General features: G+C 33.7%; 1 protein-coding gene across 1 annotated transcript; it reads right to left on the bottom strand.

Moving 5' to 3' along the window:
• Positions 1 to 2,554: 2,554 nt before the first annotated feature.
• LOC117114796 (dolichyl-diphosphooligosaccharide--protein glycosyltransferase 48 kDa subunit-like) lies at positions 2,555 to 14,397 on the bottom strand. The gene is given in 12 exon segments (XM_033258489.1): positions 2,555 to 3,535; positions 6,775 to 6,881; positions 8,144 to 8,264; positions 9,179 to 9,326; positions 10,167 to 10,409; positions 10,614 to 10,708; positions 11,477 to 11,501; positions 11,540 to 11,597; positions 12,443 to 12,529; positions 13,573 to 13,586; positions 13,588 to 13,614; positions 14,354 to 14,397. Coding segments are annotated over 12 exon segments (1,125 nt in total). The 3' UTR covers positions 2,555 to 3,379.
• Positions 14,398 to 14,698: the final 301 nt, after the last annotated feature.

Here is a 14,698-nt window from a genome sequence, read left to right on the forward strand (position 1 = left end):
TATATATATATATATATATATATATATATATATATATATGCTGTAATATAAATCAAGAAAGCCATGAACACTGTTAAATTATATACATAAATCATCAAAGAAAGGTAAATACAGTGTTCGAATAAAGGACATAATAATACATCGTGTAGCATAGCTGTCAACGAATGTAGTCCTGTAAATAAATGAATAAAGAAATTGTGTAATAAAATGCCTCTGGCGGGACTCAAACCTGCGACCTCTCGCTGTCAAGGCGAGCGCCATAACCATTAGACCACGGAGTCTTCATGGTTAAACAGATTCAAATACCACCAAATAAACTCCATTACACAATAAGTACGGCTAGAAACAAATAATTGCATATGCTGTAATATAAATCAAGATAGCCGTTAACACTGTTAAATTATATACATAAATCATCAAAGAAAGGTAAATACAGTGTTCGAATAAAGGACATCGTGTAGCATAGCTCTCAACGAATGTAGTCCTGTAAATAAATGAATAAAGAAATTGTGTAATAAAATGCCTCTGGCGGGACTCGAACCTGCGACCTATATATATATTTATATATATATATAAATTTGAAAAGGCAAATGGGAAGAACCCATAAAACAGCAAACGGCCACAAAATGCAAAACAATTTAAAATTAAACGGAACAGTATAGAAAATCCGATCAGAATGACAAAATAAACTAAGCATCCACTGGAAGGAATCCCAATATCTGCAGACGGATCCTAGCTGCACTGATGAGGCCTGGAAGGCCGAAACGGATCCGTCCAGGGACGTATCCAGGGGGGAGCCGTGGGAGCCGCGGCTCCCCCCCACCCCCTTTGTACACAGTGTTAAAATTTTAAAGCTTATTCTTGAGCCAATACAAATTCTTTCCAGGGATCACTTAAAATAAATACTTCTAAACATGTAAATATGCATCAGTACACGTTATACATAAGCTTAATAGAACACATAAGCCTAAGCGTGATTTAAAAAAATCTTAAATCCATAAATATCAGGCCATCTTTTAAGATAGAAATGCGATACTGTGGTTCAATTTCATTTTTATCCTTTTACAAGTTTCTTTAAATGTTTGTTTAATAATACTACTACTAATAGTAATAATAATAATAATAATAATAATAATAATAATAATAATAATAATAATAATAATAATAATAACGATGATGATGACAATAGTAATAATTGATATTAATATTAATAACAATAAAAAGTGAAGAAAATTGTGCTAAATGCGAAAAAATAAGTTGTGATTTGTTGATCATAATATAGTATATATAGTTAAAGCTTAGTAAGCTATAATGAGGCCTAAGTTGTCCTGGATATTAAGTAGATCCCTGATAAAAGATCATGAGAAATTTGTTGGCGTTTCATTTTGAGTATAATGGTAATGTGATGATGATGAATTTTACTATATAAAAGTGTCATTTCCGGCCATTTCGAGAGGTTCTATTTCCTCAAATTTTCTCACCTCAGCCCCAGCCATGGTGGGGCTGAAGTGGTTGTGAAATCACGTTTTTGAAGTGGGCCTATGTAAAATACATACTCAAAGACAATCTTTTTAAGCTTTGTTTTCTATGGTGTATACACACACAAATGACACAATTATATAGTAAAAGTCATCATCATAACACCACCACGATCTTTTATCAGCGATTTCAGGCTATCATAAGGATTTAATAATCTGTATTTTACCATAGAAAATTGAACTTAATTATCTTTTGATGTATTTACTTTACCTACTTTGTGTGCCCTAAAATCTTTTTCTCATACTTCTCAAATTATAACAAAAGCATGCATACTCAAGTCGTGTGTTATAGGTAATTCAGACGTTAGTGATACCGGTATCTTACTATAATAAGATGTACAATACAGTACAAGGTTGTACAACGTTTTTTTCCCGTTAAAACCTGGGTCATTTATGCAGTTAATTTCAACAACTTTCAGGCATCATCTTTACATATGAAATTACATTGCAGTCAAAACGTGAGGGCCCAACCCTCTAAAAAATATGTGGGGAGGGGGTTGTGTTCTTGTCTGTCCATAACAGGGGTGAAAGATGAACTGGGTTATTTAAAATATACATGAGCCAAATGTGTACACTGGGCCCATGGTTTATAGTCCTTATCTGAGAAGACTTGTTCCACAAGATCCATAGGCGAGCGTGCCATTGTATTTAGGTACATGCGCAGCCAATCCAATTTATATATAAAGTTGTTTAAGCCGTCTACATAGTAGAAGGTAGGAAGTCCTAGTTTCAAAGATTAGAAATGCGCGAGTGACTACACCAGTTGATTGGGGGATCAGGGGGCAGAGCCTGGGTGGGGTCCAGCTCTCGCTCCAACCATCTGAGCATTTTAAGCTGTTTTAAAACGATATCAGGAAGTGTTTGATGACAATACCAGGTACATAAACAAAAATATTTTTATAGAGAATGTGCAACGAGGTAGCGAATGCTGGCAATTGTTTGGTACGAGTACGTAAACAGGAATTTTCTCGTTAATTGATTCTCGAACGATAACGAAAGCTCTCTAATGAATCAAGTTACTGCATGACCGTTATTATATTTTTAATAAAACCAATTTTATTTTAATTTTTAATACATTTTCCCCTGAATTTGTTATCACGCATAAACTTCTGCTAAATGCGTAACAAATTTACGATCACGCACGTTTTAGCAAAATGTGTATTTCATCCAAAATCACTTTCAATCAGGAATTTTGTGACAGAGCATGACTCGGCTGGTTTATGTCCAACCATTATCATCATCACCATCATAATGATCATCAAAATTATACTTATAAACATCAGGGTCTTGATGATGATCATCAGATCTTGATAACAACCATGATCATGATTATTTATGATCACCATCATTATGATCATCATTCATGATCATCATCATGGTCATCATTGTCAATGTTATATTAATCACAGACTTCATGTTACTGTGTAAACTAGATGATCTTAACTTAACATTAAGAACAACAAATCTTCTCAACAGTTTTCCCCCTGTACAGCATCTTTATTAGTGAAGTTCCAATTATAAACTTTCTTACAGGCTTTACAAATTAAAATAAATTATGTTTCTATTCAGCTAGTTAATTCCATCTTAATGAATGTCATAATACTAAATAAAATTGTAACCACCTTGATGTAATCCGCTAATAAAAATTACGGTAAAACAAATTTTACAAACTTAAACATGTGTCCAGCATTAAAATGTTAACTATAACAGGCAATACATTTTATATTATGAGGAATGAAAGTGAAAAAAAAAGAAGAAAAAAACAACCAAAATGTGTCTATGGAAAGAAATTTTTTCATAGGACTAGGAAGTTAAAAAGAGATTTTAAAAGAAAATTTTATCTACTCCTTCTTGTCCTTTGGTTCTTCTTTATGATGTAAAAACACGAGACTGAATAGAAAGAGGCCAACCATCATGGAAAACGCACTACTGTAATATGGATCAGCTGACGGAATGAAGCGCTCAAACTGAGTATGCTCAAACGGTCGTACGGACACCTGGAAAAAAGGAAAGGTTGTTATATTAGTTAAAATTCTTTTAAGTAAAATTATTTGCAAGTTATTATAATGAAAAATAACTGTCTTAAAAGCAAACAGGGGTGAGAAAGTAGGAAAATCCTATATGACGACATAATGAATTAACCAGGACACATTTTACAACAATATTTCATACCTGCCAACATTGTAATATCAAAAATAGGGATGCTTATTTATTGGTGCCACGCCCCAAACCAGTGTTCGAAATAAGGAAAAACTTAAAGTTGTCCGGAGGTCAACCTAGATGAAAACTTTTGGTTGTCCGCAAATGTTTTTACTTGTCCGTGTATATTATCTGTTGCTTGCTTCATTTTTTACCTTGCATTGTTTTCCCTTCTAAGATCGTTCAATGTAACAAAAAGTTCGATGAAAAGTTTGAACGCCTTCTCGCGCGCGCCTCCATTCGCCTTGATACGTGAATCAGTGCCTTGTTGTGCATCCCGCCCATAAAGCTATTAAACAACTAGAGTGCTGACAAAATGATGAAGCAATGCAGAGTTATGTATGTGTACCATCATAGTAAAACGCCACCTTCAGGCTTAGTATACATATTATTACATATTAATAAGCCCTCTGACTGACTATTATTTCATTAATGATAATGAGTAATGGTAATAACACATTATTAAACTATTGTAGCCAAAACAAGGCCAAGTGGAGCATCTTATTCAAAAATAAAGTACCAAGGAATGAAAATAAACATTACACCCAAACTCGAGTTTGGCTAAATCTATGGCAGCCATCTTGGATGGCACACACACACAGTTCTGCATATTTCAAACATCGAATACATTGCGGTAAGCGCTCTAGTATTCTTATTACATCTCTATGGGCCCGCCACAGTATAAGTAACATGCGAGAGGGCGCCTCAGTTCAAGTCCCAGAAAACGCGAGAAAACATGTGATTCGGTGAATGCAAAATGGCCGCGCTCGTGACAACAACATAGTAAAGTTCGGGAGGAAAAAACGATTACTTGAGGTGAGGTTTGGGTCCAAAATTTTTTTGTTGTCCCACGGACAAGTTGCCCTATAATTCTAGTTGTCTGTGGGACATTTTGGTTGGCTGGGACAAGCGGACAAGCCTTATTTCAAACACTGCACCACAAACCATTTGTAAGACTATGGTAATTATATCCTAATTCCTGTACAGTTGCTTTAAATGAAAAACAAGAGTTAACTAATTTTAAGAAAGTATAATACATACTCCAAGTATGGAAATACACGCCATCGTGTTGGGATTCAATATTTCGACATTAATTATGTCATAATCAGGAATGATGAACTAATTTTAATTGTGTAGTTTATCTCAAAACCAACACAAATATTACATTACATTATATTAAGTTACATTTTAATCGGTAGGCCTACAAACTTTACCATGAAGGGCTTGTTTCGCTGATCTCATAACGTCATTATTTAGCCTAGACGAATGACACTTAATATCTCAACATTGCCAGCTTGTGTGTCATGCTAGCTCGATGGTTGGTCTTGTTTTTTTCAACAATAGAGAAAACCCTCTCACAGTCGATATTGCTATGAAATATTACCGTAGTTCCCGAGGTATAGTCCCACCTCGGGTATAATCCCACCCCCGACTTTATGCCCAACTAACTTCGCCTGCAAGAATTTCCCCGGGTAAAGTCCCAGAAAATTGTGTGAGTAGGCCTAGGCCTAGGTCAGTAAATTTAACAAATGCTCACAAAAAATTAAGAGATTGTCTCCAAATTCTGCCGACTTGAAACTCTTTTAATTGCTTAGAACAGACACATGAAGTTGAACACAAAGCCCATCCTTGTAAATTCTTTTGTTGTTTACTGTCGCTAAAATAAAAACAGCTCGCTATATGCGGCTAAAAATAGACAACACAACGGTTCTTCCCTACATAGACTCGCCCAATGGGATGATCAGATCATTAATTCACAGGGGATTCACAGCGTAAAGACCCACGTGTTCCACAGCTGCAGCTAAAAATAGACAATACAGCAGTTCGTCCCTAAAGAGACCCACCCAGTTGGCTGATTGGATTGTTAATTCACAGCGTGAGGTGGAGTGGGATTACACCTAGGGAGCTACGGACTAATATCCCATTCATCACATTGGTAAGTAGTGGATAATTCTTACAATGTAAATTTTTTTTTTTTTTTAATTCTAAAATTAGGGAACTCTTGATTTTTTGTTGTTTTTGACATTCGAAATCAGGACAATCGATCCCGATTAAATCTGGAAAGTTGGAAGGTATGATATTTTTGACAAAAAAATAATACAATCAAAACTGAAGATACAATTTTGAGATGCCATGTCTGAATTGCATAGGGCAATCAACTTTATATATATTATAATGCAATCAATATAGAGCATATTAAGACCATCAATAGTGCATATAGTTCTAAAACCCTAGTTCAGAAGCATCTCTGTTCTACAGCATGAGGCATTTTGTTTTACTTTACTTCTTGTTATGGACCCAAATGCAAATACGTTTTACATTTGTTTAAAACTTTACTTAGTTATCCACGTTGAATTAGTTAATTCTAACTTGTACTTTGTATTTTTAATGCTTGCTCATTTTATGTAATGTCCACCCAAAGACCCCAGTGACCCAGTTGGTTATCATCTACAGCAGGGTGGGCATGAAAGTGCGTCGAAGGGTCAAAGCTGACTTTTTATTTAGCACGGAGGGCCTCATTCAAAATGTTGGTGTTTCCAGTGTGCTTCCAAAAGCCTTCATACACTGCTGTTTTAAAGCTGAGCTTTATACTCAGCTTTAATATTACATTTTACAGATCGTCAGGCCATAAGAAACAAGATGTTTTCTAGCTGCACACATAGCGACTTTAATTAATTAACCACACACACATAGGGACGTTAATTAATTATGCCACAAGAAATCACTGTTGGCAAGAAATTTGTCCACCTGGGATCTACAGTATACGGCAGAATTCCAGTTGGGATTTGCTTCATTCTTACATATCTCTCTTTTTGTACAAAGTAATCATTTATAAAAAAAATGACATAGATAAAGCAATGACATATGTTTCTATACAAGTATATACTGTATAATTGGTTAAAAAAAAAAGTTTTAAGGATAATATTGTCAGTCCTACACCTTTTATCAGCTTAACTATAGCTGAACCAAAATAAAATAATATACTGCAAGAGCAAACAATAAGAAATAACACATGTAATAATATCTACATATTCACCTGTGTAGTACTGTACAAATGAGAGAAGCCAATTTGATTGTAGTCCACCTTAAACTGGAACACTCCATAAACATCAGGAAGCTTAAATTTAGTAGAGAATCTTCCATCTGAAAAAAAAAACTACAATATAACTGAAATGCAAAGATTGAATGAAAACCAAGACAAAGTTTGCAAGGCAAATATATAAATATAAATCCTGGTATATTAGAAGTTGATATTTAAAAAGATCTGTTGATTTTGCTTAAACGATCAACCCCTGGGCCCGCATTAATGCAGGCCAAGGTCACCAGGGACGATCGTAATTAATTATGCAATTAATTAACAATAATTATTTTAAAATCGTATGCACGGTTTAGTGTGCATGTAAGTTAAAAGAATATGTGAGAAAATATCAAAAAAACGTTTATAGAAAATATTCCTTCTTCAATTTAAAATTAATTTCTAAGTTTATGGTAATTAGCAATTTGTAATTTGATCGTTGTTTTTGTAACATGATCGCCTTGATTGAGGCGTCGGCGTCAATACTGGTGGTGAATAAAATCACCTATAAACACACTTTATTTTCAGAAAATAATTATTCTGACACTTTCATACTATAAATATATTTTCAAAATACTGTACCAGATTTGGTTATTATATCGACATATTTCCGCGTAAAATTGATTTTTTTGTGGCTGAAAGCAAAGCATGTGCTATCAATTACACTTGACGCCATCTTGTGTGTTTACAAAAATGAAAATGAACCCGCAACATGATCGTTGAACTTTTTAACTTTCTGTTTTTCGGTGACCTGCGCCCTCTACACGTTGAGACAGATGAGAAAATAAAGAATAATTTTGATACTAAATCGTAATTTTTCGTATTTTTTCATATTTAAAAAAAAAATCATCTGAATTTTTGAAACATACAATACGCAATTTTCGCACGACCTTGGAAGGCTAGACAGAAAATTATAAATTATGGATTTTACCTCGCGAGGTAGGTTAGGCTATTCACGGTACGGTGCGTAGTGGGGAATGAGTGACTGAACGCGGCGAGGCGATTAGGGCCCCTTCGATGTAAAATTTTATATTATTTTTATCTTCCAAAGTTCTTCGTCAATATATTCAATTTTATTTATTTTGTAAAGGAATAATTTGTGCTGATGTGGAGATGTGTTTGTATTCTGACTACTGACTAAGGATTCAATAATTTATTTTAAAAATTATTCATCAAAAAATATTTATAAAATAAAACAATAATTGGAAATAATTTATTTTTTAAATTTTTTTCATAATTTCACAATACTGTTATTTAGAAGCATGTTTTTATTATCTTTTACACTTCACTCTTATCACCTTATAGGCCTATAGCTCTATTTATTACATACTTTTGCTTTTAAGTGATGTGCGGACAAATGGGTCAATACGGACAAATTCCAGTTGTACATCATTAGAATCAAATGGTTTCCACTGTCCGGACACAAGCTGTTCAATTAGTATACTTTATTCCTAAAAAAAAAAATTATTATTTTACAAATTAATATTTTTTTTCTCTATCACTTAAATTAAAAAAAACATTTAAACTGCAAACAGGAACAGTTAGAGGCTTAGGAAGATTACACTCCAAAATACAGACAAAAAGATTTCTAAATTGTCAAAATTTGTAATTCAGGGAGTTAAAAATCTTCATCAGAGTTCGGTGGTAAGCTTGAATATTTTAATACCTTGAAATTCATGCATATTTGAGAAATCAGCCTTCAAAGTTTATGATTTCAGGCATTTCTCAGGCAGAAACCATCACTAAATCCTTGAAAATTGTTGTTTTAACATTGAAAATGGGGAAAATAACAACATAGCATGATATATAAAGGTGAAATAAAATATATTTCAAAAATGTTGACATCCCAGGATGTTTTGGTCATAATCTCTGAAACAGGATTTGCGACGAGTGACTGGTTTGGTTTGTCTTTGCCACATGTATCAATCATAAACTTAAGGAGAACACTCCCAGCTACTGAAAGGTCATCCCCTGCCTTAGCTTTTGACCATGCTTGAGGCTCTAACAATCAATATTCATATTATAAAGAAAGGTTATTTGGATTATTATTTAGAAAAGATTGTTCATAATGACGTATCGCCAGAAGAAGATTGTTACTTGTGCAGTATGATGTTTCAAAGGCCAGTTTTCAAGCTTAAAAATAAAAGCAATTTAAAGCCTAAGTAACATGAATTTCAGACCCTGAAATTGAGCAAAAGGTCTACTGACATAGTACCAGCAGTATAAAAAAATAAATAAAATAAAAAAAATAACGAAAACGGACTGATTATAAGTTTCCAATTTCACTGTGCTTTGGCAAAACAACATTTTTTTTTTTTGGCCTCATAAGCAAATGTATGCAAGCTATGAAATAGAAAGGCCTTACCACATGATCTTCAATGGTGTAAGCAGCTGGGGGTGTCTTTTGTCCGACAATATGATGGCTAACACCAGTGACACGAAGTACGCCCTTCTCCTTGAACACCCATTGAGAGAGAGCATATGCAAGGTCTTGGTTGCCAGACTTAGCAAATCTATTTGAAAAAAAAAAACAAATAGTGTAACTAAAAATCTGCCGATATTATTGTCTAGGGATAACGATTTCAAAGAGAGCATTATATCTTAGTCAACTAAATTTGTGGTAGCCACTGTGTTTGGCAATCATGGAGACCACTGGATCCCTGATTCAATCAAGTCCCTCTGTGCAACATGGCCCATGTGCAAGAATGTACAGGTAGTATACTTCTCAGAAGAGCAGGAGATTGCTCTTACACAACAACACTAAAAAGACCCACTAGAAAAAGTTTTCGTACTTTAGTGTATTTTCTTACGCTGTTCTACACCAAAAAAAAACAACTTAACTTTAACGTTAGTACCTAACTTGCAACGCGATAACTCCGCCCCTTTTGTAAACAAATAAAAATGCATGCGCAAACCCATAACTAACGTCCGTCGAGCACGAAAACTCCACAACGCAAGATGAATATATTATGACGTCATCTGTTAACGTTAAGGTTAACGTCGTGCAGCGAAAACTCCCTAATAATACACTGTAAAACCTTATTTTTGCGATTTTGCAATTTGAAATATTTTTCAGCTTTTTAAAGTAGAATAGCTTAATTTTTGTGACCATCGTTTTATCCGGAAAATTAAAGGGTTACAAAAATAAGGGGCTTTACAGTATTGAAATTCATGCAGAATAAAGATGAATCCTTGAATTGAATACCTGTATAAATTTTAAATGAAAAAAAAGTGCATAATTTGCTTACTATTAATGCAATAATTAGACTTATGTATTAAATCATAAATATACATACACTTACCATCCTATGATTAAGATGAAAATTAAAAAGCACTATGGAATTGCTATGTACCTTTCAGAGCCTGCAACGGCCTTTTGAACGGCAGACTGGAAGTAAGCATCGCTGAAAAACTCTAAGGAACCAGAGAACACAACGCGAGCATTGTTACGGGCCTGGAGGGCAGTGATGAACTGTGTGTTCTTACCAAAAGCGTGTGGATAGTCGACGATGTCATCAGAAGGATTGTGGGAGTATGAGGAAGAAGTACCGTGTAAGATATCCATTACCAGGGGGTTCTCTGGGTCGGCAGTCATTCTAAAATTATGAAAATACATAGTGTTAATAAATAGATATATTTAACTTTCTTCAAAATTAGTGTTCTTTAATGTCTTATACAAGTTCACCCTCCAATTTGGAACCACGTTTGGGCCCTAATTGGTCTAGGGATTCGGTCTCCTGTTAGCATAGTATTTTGTGGAAATACAACCTTTCAATTTAATATTACTACGGTATACTTACCCAACACCCTTGAATAAAATCGGATTTAATTTCTTATCTCCTACAATAGTTTTAGATTCTATGATGTTCGAGGGATCAGCTACGATCAATGTATGCTACAAAAATATAAAAACAAAATATATTAAACTACCGATATTTATATTTCACTTTATTCAAATTCAAGTACAAGTTCCTCGTTTGTAACAATTCGTGGCCAATGGCCAAATTGCAAGTTACAATTACACGAGGGAATGGCAATAAAACATATAAAAAATTACATTAAAATGGAAGATAATTATTGTCATAATAAAATTATTATTATAAGAATTGACATAACAATGAAATTGAATACAAGAAAACTTTAAATTAAAAAGAAAGATTACTATTATCATTTTCGTTCTTAAGCCTAGTATTATAAAATTGCTACAGCAATTGTTACATATTGAAACTGCTCTTGATGCGACATGGAACACTTCCTAATTTGTCATCGATGCCATCAGCAAAGCTGAACCAGTTTTACTTTTCAGACTTGTTGGCAATGTACCATATTGCAAAATACATATGAGGTGAGCTGGCCATTATAAACATATTTTTTCCAATTTTATCTGCATATTCTAAAGCAGTTTAAGTTCAATCAGTGACACTCCTAAAGCTATGAATAGTGAGCTTTCGATTTGCACGATGACGCGACACTAGAACAGAATCACTCATGCATGACCGCCCAACAGGGCGTCCTACGTACTCTGCATTCATAGATTTGGCCGAATTGTGGCCTAGAATCCACGTAACGGGCAGAACTTAACGTTCTCGCATGCGCAGATGACATTTAGTGACATCATTACGTTTTAAGTCCTACCGTCGTCGTGCAATCGAAAGCTCCCTACTTTCAATTTCATATACTCAGCAAGCCTTCATCTTTGACGTCAAAGTTAAGGTGATCTATTTACAGTCTTTTCCTCATCAATTCAACACCACAATTACTTCCAATTTCCCTTATAGGGTCACCTGTAGGATTTAAATGTAAACCTATTCAATTTATTAAACACAAATATATTTTTTTCTTGATAGAAGATGAGATATGATATGCATTTTTCCTCACAATAACCATACCGGACTGTAAGGCATTTATCAATTCCTATTAAGGCGAGACTTAATACCTTGTTTTGCAAACCCGCTGCCCGCCAAAAATAATGATTTAATTTTTTATTTTTTGCCAATTAGCGCACCTTCCACCACAAAAAAAAAACAAACAAACATAAATTTCAGAAAATTAAAAGTTTTTCTTTATTTTTTTACACCCGCTGCTGTATTGAAATCTCCAAAAATAAAATATGTATATTTCTTCCTACTTATATAAATTTAAAGCATTATACCTTTTCAATACTCCACTGTTTACATACACTTTATAACAATTTATTTTTATTTTCTCCTCCATCTGGAGTTTTTTGGCAAAACTATTTGCTAAATAAGAAAACAACATTATATTTTTATTTTTTTTCCCGCAAATCTGATGATCTTTAAAAAAAATAACTTTGCGAAACAAGGTATAAAAAAGTCTTGCCTAAACGGGGTACATCACAACAACAATTCAATACAATACTGTATACCCTTATTTCAAGCAATGTAAATCATCCAATATAAAATTTTCAACTCAAGAATTTCAAGAAAATGAGGAAACGGAAGTTAGAAATACACTACCATATCACAATCGTATATTTTTTACTGTTTTATTATGTTTACTGCACTTGTAGTACTCACCTACAATATAAGGAGGAAACATATCTACCATGCATGTATCAAAATCTTATATCCTTCATTGCTTTTTGAAAGTTTACTGTCCTTGCACTCACCTATACTTGAACCTGCAGCTACTAAAACATTACCACCACCATCAATGAAATCTAAAACTGTATCTTCTCCAATGTTGCCTCCAAATTCTTAAAAGTTAATAAGAATAAAAACATCATTAAAACAAACTTCTTGGTTTACAGCTGACATTAAATGTGCTATACAACAGAGAAAAAAATACACTTCCAAACATACGAATTAAATAACCTTTGGAAGAATGGATTTAAGCAAAACTGATGTCACCCTTGCAAATTACTCAACTGCTCTTGAAAACTGGTTGACAAATGTGAGTCATAATTGTGATGGGACATAAGCACTCTGTGAGGTGACCTAAAGCAACGAAAGAAATGCCAGTTGCTCTCAGTCGCATCAACCTTCACTTTGCTGCACTACAATGTAAATTACAAGCAATTGAAATTTATTGTGCAATATTAGTGACCCAGCAACTCAAATTGGTAATGTCGTATGAAATTATGGTAGCATTGCATAGCAATGAGTTGGAGAGTATCTACAGTAGGAAATCACAAATGCACTCAGGGCAACTAAAGTTGTCCCAACACTCCTTCACTTTTAAAACTCCATCTCCCACACATAACAAACTGTCATTACAAAAAAACTCTTTTGTGCCAAATTTATTCTCATTTTTAACTTAAATTTTTAACAACAAAAATGAACCTTTTTACAATAATATTTTGATAGTAAATACTATTTTAATAACCGATTATCGTTGTTAGATATCATTCTAAAATATTTCAAGAATTGCCATGTATGGCAACCTTCGAAGCCAATTTTCTTGTATCTTGTAGTCGCTTGCATTATGCATGGTTGCGTGATTGTGGTTGCTACCAAGTTGAGTTGCTTTGAGTTCAATCGAGTCAGAAATGGCAACATAAACTTACCAACAACTACAATACTTCATATAATGCATTTCTTACAAATAATTCTATAAATTGTAACTTTTGGTGTTATCTTATTGCCATGCAATTAAAAAAAAAATTATGCCTACTTTAATTTATTCTTTTTAATTATAAAGTTTTACTATAATATGATCTCTAAACATATTTATATTATTGCTGTGGCATGAATCTTCAGTATCAGAAAAACAAATATTCTTGAGAAGTACCGTACTTACCCTCAACTGAGGGTAAGATGTTCATAAAGGTACTCTCCATAGCTTGAGTTTTAACCCTTAAAATACCGAATTCCGAGGGGCAGCTACCATATAGAACTGGATTAATTTTTCCATTATCGAGTCGCTTCTCTTCTTATGGATTTTTGAACACTTTCTTTTGATTTGAGAAAAAAAAATGTTTCTAAAAACAAATGTTCCTTTTGAAATGGGCTTTCTTTTGAAATATAGTATACAATTTTATGATTTTTTTTTTCTGTATGAAAGGTGAAAATGAAAATTCACCATATCATGAAACAATTTTGTTGGCGAGTTGTATTTGTCAACTGATTTCCTTCGTCAGTTATATGTATTATTTCAAGACATCAATGTATACAAATAATATAAAATGTTAATTATGGATTGGGCTTTATTTTGATATATAGTAAATAATTTTACTTTTTTTTGTTTGAAATGTGTATATGAACAATCAATAAATTGTTCTGCTTGTGATCTGTAAACTGATTCCTTTGTCATTTATGGAAAATACATAATAATTATATCCAAAATTGATCACCATTGGTCTGGCCTCCAGTGGATTAGAGACACTCAAGCCCTGCTACTACATCAAGGTTGATGATCATAGCAGAGATAATAGGGTGCAAACATTGTTTGCCCCTTGAAAACATGTAAAATGTTTATATACATACATAGGCCTACATACATACAGTAATTATTCAGACGTTTATTTACATATCTAGTCAAATTTACTAAGGAATGACACATTTTGCTAATATTTACTTACTTGTTGTCATACTCACAGTTTAGTGGTGGTATTCCTTGGTGCATTTTGTTTTGTAGTCCATGAGTATGTGGAATCACTAGAAGCAAGGCACAGGACACATACTGTAAGCTCGTTGCTGGGTGTAAAGTTCGATGGGGCAGGGTTTCGTGCTGAAAGAAACCCTGCCCCATCGAACTTTACACCCAGCAACGAGCTTATGTGTAAAGTTCGATGGGGCAGGGTTTCGTGCTGAAAGAAAGTGGATACATACTTTGATTTGGGATTCCAATCAAGAGGTTAGATAAGTTAGATACAGAAAAATTATTATAATTACCTCAACATTTTTCCTGTCTCTTATACCCATCT

Source organism: Anneissia japonica, unplaced genomic scaffold (genome assembly GCF_011630105.1).
Source record: "Anneissia japonica isolate Jap-2015-1 unplaced genomic scaffold, ASM1163010v1 scaffold1118_len251929_cov158, whole genome shotgun sequence".
Lineage (NCBI taxonomy): Eukaryota > Metazoa > Echinodermata > Crinoidea > Comatulida > Comatulidae > Anneissia > Anneissia japonica.